This window comes from Siphateles boraxobius, unplaced genomic scaffold, assembly GCF_051911475.1.
Source record: "Siphateles boraxobius isolate OS27281-9 unplaced genomic scaffold, OSU_SipBor_1 12, whole genome shotgun sequence".
In the NCBI taxonomy this organism is placed as follows: domain Eukaryota; kingdom Metazoa; phylum Chordata; class Actinopteri; order Cypriniformes; family Leuciscidae; genus Siphateles; species Siphateles boraxobius.
In genome coordinates, this window is record NW_027508722.1 from 17969279 (window position 1) to 17982546 (window position 13268).

A 13268-nucleotide genomic window follows, 5' to 3' on the forward strand; every position below is an offset into this window, starting at 1 on the left:
TAGTGAGTGATTATTAGACACTGGATAAAAGACTGGTTGAAAGTTTGAGTAGAAGAAAGATGGTAACATGGACATGCCTGTGGTATTACACATAGGGTGAGAGTGATGCAAATTTGCCCCTATTATCAGAAAATGACTTAACAAAATGTATTGTATTCTTAGGGAATGTATAGCTGCTGCAGTTTTGAAGATGAAACTGCACAAGGTGGGGTTAAAGTCACAGTTCCTGGCCACCATCACACTGCCATGATTCCTGCTTCTTCCTCACATGTGGTCACTTCAGCTGTATCCAATCCAGCCATTGCCATGGTGCAGCAGCAGCAACCACAACAGCCTCAACCTCCTCAGTCTTACAAAACACCTCTTCCTGGTTCCCCTCCCACAATTGTTCATTCTGGAGCAGCCCTGGGTCCTGCAAATACTCAACTTATAGGAGCTCCGCTCCCATGCACTACTTTCCTACCCCGGCCAGATCGCAGACTGGCGGTTGTGGACCGCTGGAGACTACCCAAAACCGCTAGTGCCACCACCTCCATGGGTGTGAGAGGAGCCCTAGCAGAAACAGGGCCCTTACCCCAAAAGGTGGCACCTACCTGGGCAAGTGGTGGAGGTACGGGTAGTGGTCTAGATGGATATAAGCGCTACTATGGACCTATTGATCCGGAGGGACTTGGGACATGTCTGGAACAACAGACAGGTTCTCAAACTCCAAAAACTGTCCCCAGAGCCCACCAACAACCCCCACCAACTAGTGTGGCTTTCTATCAGGAGAAGAGCATGGACCATGGCATTGGGAAGAAGGTGGGAGTGGGTACTGGTGGAGGGGTTAAATCTCTGGGAACTCCAAGGCTTCCTCCTAAAAGCCAGGCCCCAGCCCCGCTGACACCTAACCCCCCGCTGCAGCACCCCTCTCCCCCTCTCCCTTCATCCTTTTGGAGGAAGCGGCGACCAAAAAAGCCCAAAGAACCTGGTGGCCCACTGTATGAAAACATCCTGCCACTGGGCCGGAGAGGTGGAGGCAGGGAAGTGAGTCGAAGACCGAGACCCTCTCCTCCTCTCCCCATCCCTGTGCCAGTCACACATTCCCCATCCTACACTCCTCCATCACCCTCTCCCTCACTCCCCTACACCTCCACATCATCCTCCTCATCCACCACCAGCTCCTCAACCACAACTTCAGCCACATCCTCACGTTCCACCTCTCCATCATCCACTTCCACAGCATCATCTCGAAGCACCCGAGATCGAGAGGGTGAGGAAGAGGATGAGGAGGATTTGGATGAGCTGACTGAAGAGTCTAGTCTTCTGCAGGGCCACAACAGAACCAGGGACAGAGAACGGTCCATCCTTTCCCCTAGATCTCTCACTCATGGACCTCCTCCTCCTATACCCCCACGTAAACCGTGGGGCACCTTTGGAGACAGGGAGCATAAGAAGGATAGAGAAAGAGAGAGGGGTGGCAGTCAGCTAGCACAGCTCCAGGAATGGTGGGCAGGGTGGGCAGAGAGAGAGAGGGATAGAGAGAGGAGTAGTGGAGCCCAGGGAGACACAGAAAGGAAAAGAGAGAAGAAACGTAGGAAAGAGAGAGACAAAGAGAAAAAGAAAAAGAAGAAGAAAAACAAAAAACGGAAAAAGAGGGAGGAGCGTGAAAGGGAAAGAGAAAGAGAAAGGAAGCGACGCAAGGTGAAAAAGAAGAAAAAGAAGGCAATGAAAACAAAAAAGAAGAAGAAAGTGTCTTCCGGTAAGCGTTCAGAGCCAGAGGAGGCTGATGTGGAGGCAGAGAGAGATGGAGAGGGGGATGGTGATAGAGAAGGAGAGTACTCATCATTTTCCACTCAGTACCGCAGCGCATTTGTGGACAAAGGCAGTCTTTCAGCTTGGGAGGTAGAGAGAGAACGAGGGAGGAGAGATGGAGGTGAGGACGAAGGGGATGATAGAGAGGACGAGAGTGGGGGGGGTAGAGGAAGGGAGAGAAGACCCAAAAGCTCCCATTCACAACATCGACCATCCAGTAAACGCTATCCCAACCTCAACAAACTCCCCTCTTCAGTCAAATTCTGGGTCAGTGGAGGAGAAGCAGGTGGCACTGAGGCCTCCGGACCCTCCCCTCCCTCCTCTTTACATACACTCCTCTCCTCGTCCAAGAGACGGAGGAGTAGTGGGGTAGAGAGAGATGCAGAAGGGAGAGTAGGAGAGCGCAAGCCACTGCTTCTCCACTATGAAAGGGGGCGAGTTAACACAAGAGAAGGCCTGTCCCTCCATGAGTGGGACTCTGAGGATGAGGATGAGGAAGGGGAAGAAGAAGAGAGATTGAGAGAACGAGAGAGGGAGAGAATAGAGGAGAGAGTGCGGTGTGCAGGGAGAGGAGCAGTGTCTGAGTCAGAGAGGGACAGAATACGAGCAGAGGAAAGCTTTTCTGATGAGGGGTCCTCAGGAGAGTTTGGCCGTTTTGAGAGGTACTGGGAAGGAACTGGTGTAGGTGGAGCCAGTGGAATTGGGGGTGGGGGATGGTTTTTTGGAACATACCCTGCTCGAGAGAAAGGTGGAAGTGTCAACAGTAGAGATGACTCCATTTTGGGTCGGGCTGAAGGTTGGGGTGTGGCAGGTGATTTCTGGGGTTCAGGTCCAGGGATTGGATGGGGTTCTGGGGGAGGCAGTGGAGGGCTGGATTCACAGTGGCCACCCCCTCCCACCTCCCTTCCACCACCGCGACGCTATTGGTCAGTGGACAAACTACAGATGAAGGGTGAGAAGCGTAGCCGCAGTGGGCCAAAAAGCAAAGGTCAGAGGTCTCGGGATAGAATGCAAGATGCAGCATCATGTACGTGTACAGAGTATGGGCACGGTAGACCCCACATACACCACAAACACAGCAGTGCTCAGTCCCATAGTCAGGAGGATATGCTTCCTCACTGCCACAGCTTCAGTGGAAGCTCTCGGCCCAAAGCACCCCCTAATCCTGACAAATCCAAATCCGGAAGCCAGTCCAACCTAAGCTCCCAGCAAGCCCAGCTCTCAGAACACATACCCCAGGCATCTCCCTCCTCACCTCAGCCACTCCTGCCCTCATTATCTGTACCTTCTGCTCCCAACTCCCTACCCATGCCCATTCCTCCACCTCCATCCTCTGCATCCATGTCCCCTCCACCTGTGCTTTCCCCTGGGGCTGCTTCCGGCTCCTCCCAGGCAGCCACCGCCAGTGCTAAGCTTCAGTACCAGAGACTTCGGTCTGTGCCCCAGCCAAGACGATTCTACTCCCCACACCTGCCACTCAAAGCCAAGAGCTTATGCTCACGCCGTGGTTCTGCCCATTTCTCCAGCCTAGAGAGTGAAGTATGACACGGGGCTTCGCTGCTGCGCGTTTATGTGAGCTCTACTGTGAAGCGCAGCTGGAGTGTGATGCACATACATGCGCCGCACCAAGACGAGGATAACATCCACGACAGTGACCAGAGCAGCAAAGAAACAGCAGTCAAAGCAGGGAAAGGCTCAACAGATTCTGCCTCGGTCACAATGGATACTCCAGCCGTGCTCCATCTTCGGTCTGAGCTGAGTATTATGATGTCCTCTGTGCTCCTCTCCTCCAATGAGAACAGTGGATAGCAAATGTCTGGGATCTTTCTGTGAGTAATGATGTCATGTTTACACATATACACTCCCTCAAACAAGGAAAAGACATTTTTGGATCGTCCACACACAACATGTGACTACAGACAACAAATACTGCTGTGGCTCAAACTGGCTATTCAGTTTATTTACAGATGACTCAAAATTAATATAAATTCAATCTGAATGCGGTCTTGGAGAGCCTCAGATGATCAGCATCAACCCACTGACTGAAAAATTGTCTCCATGACAACCTGATGCTCATAGATACAGAAATACCCTTTTTTCTTTCTTTTTTTGACACTTGCAACAGTGATGTTATGGCATCAGTACCTGTTTGGCTTCCTCTTTCAAGGCCATGCTGGAAAATTATGAATTGAAATTAGACCTCAAAGTAAACGAGAGTAAACTGTCACTCTTTCTGTATTTCTGATTCAAAGATAATCAGAATCTACATGGAGCCATTTCACTCATCAGAACTTTTGTTGTCCTATCAAAACTCCAATGCCATGGTGTCACTTTGACATCAAATAGGGATGACCTTATGTTCTAAAGAGACAGACTTCAAAAGATAAACAATAAGAACACAAACAAAACAAAAATGTAGCAATTGTTTCTGTATATTTTCTTTTCCTTTCAGGTTTCCTTTTCTTTTATGCTGTTTATTGCTCTCACTGTGGTCGTATTTTAACAAAAGGGTAAACCAGCTGTGTCTGATGTTAAATAGTGGGATTATAGATGTGAAGGCAATTTTTAATTAGTTATTTCTTTTGATAACAGAATTTTCAAATTGTCACAACTAGATCCACGGCGCTGCCCAGTGTGATGGTCCTTTCTTTGCATACAAGCAATACTTGTCTTTCATCATATGATGATGGGTTGCAATATTTATGATTGGCACTAGATGGCTACATAATATTAAAAACCGTATGTTAACAATTATAAATGGTGGACCATGAGTGGATCATGCTTGTTTTGTTCCTTAATCATCACGCATTAGGTTTCGAACAGACAGCTTGCTGTGTTTCTGGGATGGTTAAGGGCAATGTTTAAAAAAGCTGTGGCTGTCGTTGTCACTGATTGTGCATAATCAAGTCAAGCCTACTTCCAGTGCAGAGTTGCATATAATAAAGCACAAGTTGCTGGCTCTTGTCAGTGCAAATGTTAACATATGATAATGAAGAGTCAAGGACAAACATTTCTTATCGATTTTTAACCAAAAGCATCCTACACCATTTATTTTGGCTAGAGTATTGATGTCAGTCATACAGAAATTCGGTTTCTGAATACCTATTTGACGTCAGGCACCGCTTATTTGCCCCTGTTGTAGTTGAATGTAGCTTTGAAATGATTTAGCAAAAAGTAGACATGCGGTAGATTTTGTAGCATTCTGGATGCAGTTACTCATCACAAGAAGTGACAATTACACTTTTATTCTGGGGGGCATAGAGGGCTTGTACATGTTGTCACAGATCAACAGATTTGATTGCCCTTTATTTCATATAAGTGATGTTTGTCTCCCTTTCATATCTTGTTCATTTAAACAAGACCCCCTGGGGAAGGTTCGTCATCAACTACAATAAAATTTAGGGCTTTTTCACATTTTAAAGACGCACCTGTCATCGCATGAGTCAAGAAATAACAAGCTCAGGTATTGAATTGCGTGTTGTGTAAACTGAATCACACACAGCCACTTAATCCCCTCGGTCAGCATTTCTTCCAATGCCGGGAATACGGGTGCGTCAGCGGAAAGTCCAGCGCACCCGGCATGGAAGGGGGAGGGGCAGGAAGATGGATGTAGAATGATTGAATTAATATAGTGTGCCATGAGTACACTTGATCTGTCATTGACCCTTACTGAGTCAGAGAAGCTAACACAGAATTCTGTGACTGCATGTACAGAACAGACTTATAATTCCCATGTAGCTTTTTCTTGAGAACAAAAAAGAAATATTATCTCTATATACTATGTTTTTGAGAATGTATCATGTTATACTGTGAATTGACATAGATATTTTATTGCCCATTGTATTCAGTTTTCATTGCCATCATATAATTTATCTATACAAAATATATATGTACAAATAAATATATACATATATATACAGACAGGTGTATATATATATATAATGAGTTAAGTTTGATATACTTGGAGGAAGTGGTAGAAATAGTTTTAAATGTTTTAGCTTTGTAGCAATTCTAGACTCTGGAGACATTTTTGAATTTTGATTCCTCCTATATGACTGTGAAAACATTAGTGCCTGTGAAGAAGAAAAAACAAGTCTAATATCCTTTCATCCATCCATCCATCCATCCATCCATCTTTCTGTCCATCTTTTCTTATTTATAGCAGATCTTCACAATTACTCTAATACTACCTAAATAGCTTTCATATCATTTGTGTTTTAGCCCTTTGCCCTCATCGCTGTCTGTCCCTTTGATATTCTGCCATTCCAACTGTCCATCAAGCCAGTTAGTATTCCATCCATCCATTCAGCCACCCATCAGTCTAATAATAACTACTGATTTCTTCTTATTCTGTAGTATACTTAATATCTTTTTTCCACAACACCAATGATTAGGCAACTTAAACAATGTACCTCTGGCATTTCCTTTTTTAGATATTTTTAATCTCCCTGTTTATCCCTCTGTATGTTCTCTCAGCTAGCAAAAAAAACAAAACACGAAAAAAGAAAAAAAACAGAGACCAGTAGCTACTGTGTTCCTGCTCCTATCAATTGATTATTTAAGATAATGATCAATTAAAGATATGATGTAATTGATAAATGACTGAAGAGTTGTACTTGATGACCATTACACTGTAGTGAGAGTCTGGGCTGTACTGTACACAACTCTTTGTTACTGTGCTGACTAGATGCATGATGGGTAATGTGTGTAACTGTAACATAATGTTGGCGTACTGTTGACTCATGAGGTACCGTAGGCAATAGATATGTCAACTCATCTCCAAACAAACACTCACTAAAGGCTTCCCCTTGTCAGTTTAGACTTGTGATCTGATTGTGAAATTGACCAAGTTCAAGGGTTGGATATTGTTGGTAGAATTGTCCATGGTGGTCAATATTTGGCTGGGAAATTAAAGTCACATAATTGTGTTAAGGGCTGGTCAGCTGCTACTTTAGATTCAGTGTGTGAAAAGTTTAATACTTTTCTTTAGCAAGGATGTATTAAACTGATCCAAAGTGGTAGTAAAGATATTTATAATGTTACAAAAAATAATTTCAAATAAATGATGTTCATCAAATAATCCTGAAAAAAATGTATCACAGTTTTCATAGAAATATTATCAACATTGATATTGAGAAGAAATGTTTATTTAGCTCCAAATCAGCATAGAATGATATCTGAAGGGTCATGTGACACTAAAGACTGGAGTAATGATGCTGAAAATTCAGCTTTACCATCACTGGAATTTTTTTTACAAATATATTCAAATTAAACCTAAAATTACAGACCCAAACTTTTGAACGGTATTGTATTAAATATTTGGGCTTATTGATTAAGCTTTCAGCTAGCAATATATTTTTAGAACTGTTCAAGTTCCATTTAACACACTGTATCAAATATAAATCCTTTTTGACGATTTTCCCCAGTAAACTTTTAAAAGGTCTTCAGATTCCATCTGGACTTGCCAAGTGAGTGTAGCAATGAATTTAGGCTCTGTACTTGAGTGAATGAGGAAGAGAAAGAGAAAGATTATGTGCTGGTTTGCACTGCATATACAGTAGCTTTGTAGGCATTTCATTATTTATGTGGTGATTGTACGTAAGAAAGTGTGTGTGTGCATACAGCATTTATATATACACCAATACAAAGTCTCTGTCTCCTTTTTCCTCTTTTAAATCAATTGTTTTTTCAACTGTTTCCTCTCACTCGTCGGGCTGCTATAATGCATAATTCACTCACTCAGGACAGACATACATACTCACACACTCCCTGCAGCTTCAAGGATAGCACAAATCCTGCAGGTGTTCTAGAACTTTCTCTGGCTCTCTCTCTCTCCCTCAGGAGCTTGAGACTCAGAGTTGTTCCAGGTAGCTGTTGGCACGATGATGTGAGGCATTACTTGACAGTCAGCTCGACGGATAAAAGCGCAGCTCTTCCCTCTTGATCACAGCTGAGCAGAGATCAGTGTGTGTTTGTGTGAAAGCAGGTCAGCCCCTGTGATAGACCACTACATGTTTTACTTAGCCTACCCTTATTACACAAGCTGCAGCTGAATACCAACAATAATGAATGAGATTCAAGGCTTGGAAATTCACTATATTTTTGTTTTGTCATACAATTAATGAGCTCTTACATGTTGTGAAACCCATATTTAAACAGGGTCCTTCATGTCACATCACAATCATATAATCCCATCTCCCATTCAAAATACAGAAGGAAAAGGAGTAATTACTGTTTTACTTTAGTCTTAACAGCTAGAAATGATTCTGTCTAAGATTTTATTTTTGAGCAAATCTTTTTTATTGTGAAAATTTTGGGGAGTTTTTATTTTTTTTACTTTCTCACTATTTTATTTTAAATGATTGATGTGGCATTGTGTAAACTGCACTGTAACTAAAGGCAGTGTGAGTGTGTATGTGTGTGACAGGCAGCAGTTGAGGATGTTTGTTGCCTTTGCACTGTACAGTCCAGACAGAATTCATCCACCAATCAGAGTTTGTTTGGTTTTGACATCATGTCGTGGGAAGGGGTTTGAAGGGGTCAGTGCTAAGAATTGCTTCATAAAGAATACTCTTTAAAATACTCATTGCCTTCGCTTATTTGTCCTGTAACTGTATTTGTGTGTGTGTGAAGGCATGCTTATGTGTTTGTCTGTGCGGGTGAGAATGTTGTGTCTTGCCTTCCACACATGCCTGTGGAGGTGATGAAGTAAATTCTCTTGTATCATGGTAAGAATTTTCTTCAGTTTCTTGGTACGTGTTTCTCTGAATCACCCCCCTCTCTATTCCTTTGAGCGATGTGTTCTGAGCTTTGATCTTTGAAGACCAGACCTGACCTTATTTAAGCCACCATCTCTGTACACAGTCATGTGATCTTCCTCTATTGTCAGTTAAAAGGACAAATACAAACTGCACACAGTATTGCACAATATTATTATCAATGCGTTAACATATTAATGAATTATGTGCAAGCCTGCATTCGTATTTGTGTTTCTGTCTTAAATCAATTTATCTCTCTTTTTTTTTAAACTGAACTTAGTCTAGATAGAAAAATGGGTAGTTCGATTATTCATATAATATTTTAATTAACTTTGTAATTATTATTACATGTTACCAAGGTTCACATTTAATGAAAAAGTGTTGAAAAACAATAAGTTAAGGCAGCATTTTGTTGCATTTGTTCAAGCAAAATCATCACTTACAGAGAAATTGGCTTAAAATAAATACGGAAATGGAAATTAGTCACTTGGGTCTTTTATGAGCAAATTATTCAGTCGCATGACTCGAGGCAACTTTTTCCCCCCTGCATCTAGGGCTGTGTTTGAAATCGCCCCCTATACCCTCATTCACTATTCCCTACATGAATCCATTAATAGTCCACTTGAGGGAGTGAATGAAAACGAGTGAGTGGATTCGGACAGCCGTTGAGCGTATATCGGTTGTAGCCTACACTCGTTATTGCGGTGCATTGTGGGATTTAATGAGTGCCCTCAGTAACGTCCACTATGGTTTCGGACACCATACAGTACAAATGGCTGTCCCTTCAAATAGCGCCCTATTTGAGGGTAAAGGGGCTTTCAGATTCATTGCTGGATTCCTATTGAAATTACCGAATTTCGTCCATGAAAATTAGCTGAACGGTAAATGTGACTAGTGTAATTTTAGTGTCAAGTTAAATTTAAAGGGATATTTCGCACAAAAATGTAATTTCTCATACTTGCCCTAATCTCGTTCCCGACCTGTATGACTGTTTCTTCTGTGGAACATGTAGAACTATTGTGGAACTATTTCGAAAAATGTAGCCTATCAGCCTATCAATTGTTAGGCTACTAAAACTGTTACCAACATTCTTCACAATATCTTCTGTGTTGAGCAGAAGTAAGGAAGTCATACAGAATTTTCATTTATGGGTGAACTATCCCTAAAAAAACATTCTTGAAATATAAGCATATGATAGCCAAATAATAACCTCTGCTGTTGGAAATCAGCTCTTGCTCTTGCCGTCCTCGCTTACCCTGGAGCCGCGTGTGTATGTGTGCCCGCTGGGGCGAGAAAGAGATTGTCGGATATCTTGTGTTTTATGCATGCTGTGTGAGTGAGATAGCTGAACTTCACTATATCTAGTGTTATCGCTGTGATTGCGGAGAGCTTTCAGCCTCGTCTTGGGAGTGTTTTCAGCGGCTGTAGATGATCCATCTCTGGGGTGTGCTGATGTCTGCACATCGATCAACTCTGAGCCGTGTTTATGTCACTCAAAAGCCGCGCGAGTATGAAGAGTTCTGCCGCGGCACAGCAGAATCTGAGTCCTCACTTATCCTCTCACTAGCATCAATGCTCAGATTAACACCGCACGTGTGCGCGAGCGAGCGAAGAAAGTGTAACTGGATTTGATGCTCGCACGCACTCTCATATATATGATAGAAGCAGCAATACTCTCTCTTTCATCATTAGCCCAGCGTGCCGCAAGCTGCACCAGAGCATCGACTTGATCTCTCAATAAAAAACAAGAAAAATGCAAGAACAGGGAAAAGACAGAGAGAGGGATAGAGAGCATATTTTCATCCACAAAGCAAATCATGTCAGATCTCCTTTTTTTCACGTGCATAGCCTATTACTGCGCTGGGACGGAGTGACAAATTACCCAGAATTCACTGGGGCATACTCCAACTTCACATGGCATAGTGCTCGTCTCCCATCATTATTGACATTAGCATTAATGTCAATTTATCTTGCAGGACTTTGTTGCTGCTTTTATAGATAAAACCATTTCGAGCGAATGCTGCACATGGTGCAGAGGCGATTAAAGTCGCTTGTTTTTCCCAGTTATTTTTGTCAGTTCAAATGCCTTTGGATCCTTTGCAGCTGCTTTGTGCCATTCAGTGTGCACCTGAAATAGGCTCTTGGTTCTCAAATAGTTAAAATCCTCTTTTAAAGTGAATAAAAATGAAAAGTTTATAATAACCGATGCATATGTTTAATTTAAATGTGATCATTACGGGATGGCACAGTTGAGTAGTTTTCTGTGGGAATTGCAGATGCTATCTGCCGGTGTCTTTTGGTTTCCAGAAGCAATGTTTCTGAAATGTAATTTGTGTCTAATTTCATTTGAAAGTAGGAAAAGCAAGACCAGACACAAGCACATTTGGATGTTTTCATTTTGCTGTAATAGATTCATGTAATTGGTCAGATTTTGGTCGTCTTGAGAGAGAGAGAGAGAGAGAAGAGAGAGAAGAGAGGAGGTAGAAAAAAAGAAGTCTGGGGATGGTATAGATGCAGAATTTTTCCTCTTCATTAGTGCAATGTCAGGACTAATAAGCTCTGATGGCTTGTGGCCAGTATAAACTCTGCTTTGTACAGTAAAGAGAGAGATGCACTTTGATGTTCTAATCTTCTGAATCTACCTTTATCTCTCTGTAAACAAATATTTCATAAGTGTATATCATAAGCTGTGTACAAAGCTCTCGAAGCCATTAATGTGGTGTGGTTGAACAGTGGTGTCACAGAAAATAATTACCGGGAAAAAAGCTGCATAATTTGTTTAGCATTTTATGGTTTCTGACCACAAAGCTGCCAGTTCAATATAGCTTCCCTTTGAACAATTAATCCTCGTTATTTGGAAGATATATTTATTCAGATCAGTGTGACCATGATAGATGTGAATTTCCAAATGTTACGCAGCTTGTGGTTTATTACCACTGAAACGGATAGATCTTTACTCTTTTGACCTTCATTTATCTGGATTCTTGAGGGGTATACATGCTGCAACTTGTTATACCTGAGTAGCTAATTGAGTAATTAAGCTAATTAGAGTGATTAGTTGGCCAGTCAGTGCACTCAACTGGGATGGCCAAATTTCATCAGCGTCTGAGAGTTCCTAACTAATCTACCCTGCGGTTAAGATCAACGAGCTGGAAATAAAGAAAGCTGCGGGTTTTGCTTTGTGTGTGTTTGGCTTCTTGATTGTTGTCTAAGCGCTTTGTCTGTCTGTGTTTGGTTAAAGTACAGAGTGGATCACATTGCATGAATGAAATAATCTAGAGAGTCTTAAGTTACAATTGCAAGTGAAGTTTTTGAGCCAGTCACCTGAGCTGTAAAGCCCCAGGGAAATGACGTAATGGCTATCCTGATTGACTGGTGCCAGTATCAAACCTTTTACTAAAGTCCCGTCTGTATATAAGCCGTGACGCCAAAGGCAGCAGACAGGGATAAACATAAGCCCATTTCATGCTTTTAAGATCATTTCAAAGAAAATGGGCACTGACTAAATATCTATAACATAATTAAATGTTTACATAATACACTGCAATTTTTGAACGTCAATAGAGAGAGATGCTTTTTGGCAGGAGAATCTACCAGCAGGAGCTTACTGGACTTTGCCAACCAGCCAAACTCAAACTTAGAAAATATGAAATGTATATCATGGAAATATGATGGAAAACAAGGTTCTGAATAGAGTGTGTTTACTGTGAACGGTGAATGCAGAAAAAGAAAATAATGCAATGAATGTACGGAGCCCCTAAAGGGACATTGTGATGGAAGAAATATATTTCAATGCTTTCGCGTTCGGTCAGTTTTTGCGTTTCCCCGATAAATTTTGCGTTCGCTTGCGAGTGGTGGCAAAGTTTTTTTGGGGAACGCATAGGTTTTTTGAGCAAACACAAAGTGAAAGTGAAAGTGAAAGTGACACGTGATGGCCAAGTATAGTAACCCATACTTGGAATTTGACCTCTGCATTTAACCCATCCAAGTAAGTGCACACACATTAGGAGCAGAGTAGTGAGTAGTGAACACACACACACTGCAAACATGGATACACACACCCAGAGCAGCGGGCAGCCTTGAGTGGCGCCCGGGGAGCGATTGGGGGTTAGGTGCCTTGCTCAAGGACACCTCAGTCATATTCCTGCCGGTACTGGAATCGAACCAGCAACCTTTGAGTCACCAGTCCAACTCTGTTACCATTAGGCCATGACTGCCCCCAAAGTGTCTGGCGAATGCAAAGCGTGTGTCATTAAAGAGTTAGTTCACCCCAAAATTTAATTTCTGTCATTAATTACTCACTCTCATGTCATTCCAAACCCATAATACTTTCCGTGCACAAAAAACAAAATAACGACTATACAACAATTTCTACTCTTCTGTGTCAGTCTCTGTTGCTGTAATCACCACGACACATGCGTGTGATGCTGACGCAGGAGCCGGCCAATACTGAGACGGCCTTCTGACATAGAAACCGGAAGTTCTGCACTGTATTACTACATGAACAGCATCAGAGACTGACAGGGAAGAGAAGAAATTGTTGAATAAAGTCTTTATTTTAGTTTTTTTGTTCACAAAAAAAACCTCTGTAGTCACATGGACTACTTTAACAATGTCTTTTCTACCCTTTTGGGCCTTGAAAGTGGTGATAACGTTGCAGTCGGGGGGGCCAGAAAGCTCTCAGATTTCATCAAAAATATCTTAATTTGGGTTTTG

At 42.3% G+C, this 13268-nt stretch overlaps 1 protein-coding gene across 1 annotated transcript in view; it reads left to right on the forward strand.

Annotated features, from left to right (window-relative positions):
• Window positions 1-8376, forward strand: part of grin2db (glutamate receptor, ionotropic, N-methyl D-aspartate 2D, b) — a 96088-nt gene extending 87712 nt beyond the window's left edge. The window contains exon 15 of the mRNA XM_077209701.1: window positions 163-8376. Within this exon, the coding sequence (XP_077065816.1) occupies window positions 163-3339 (3177 nt within the window). The 3' untranslated portion in view covers window positions 3340-8376. The remainder of the gene's footprint in view (window positions 1-162) is intronic.
• The last annotated feature ends 4892 nt before the right edge of the window (window positions 8377-13268 follow it).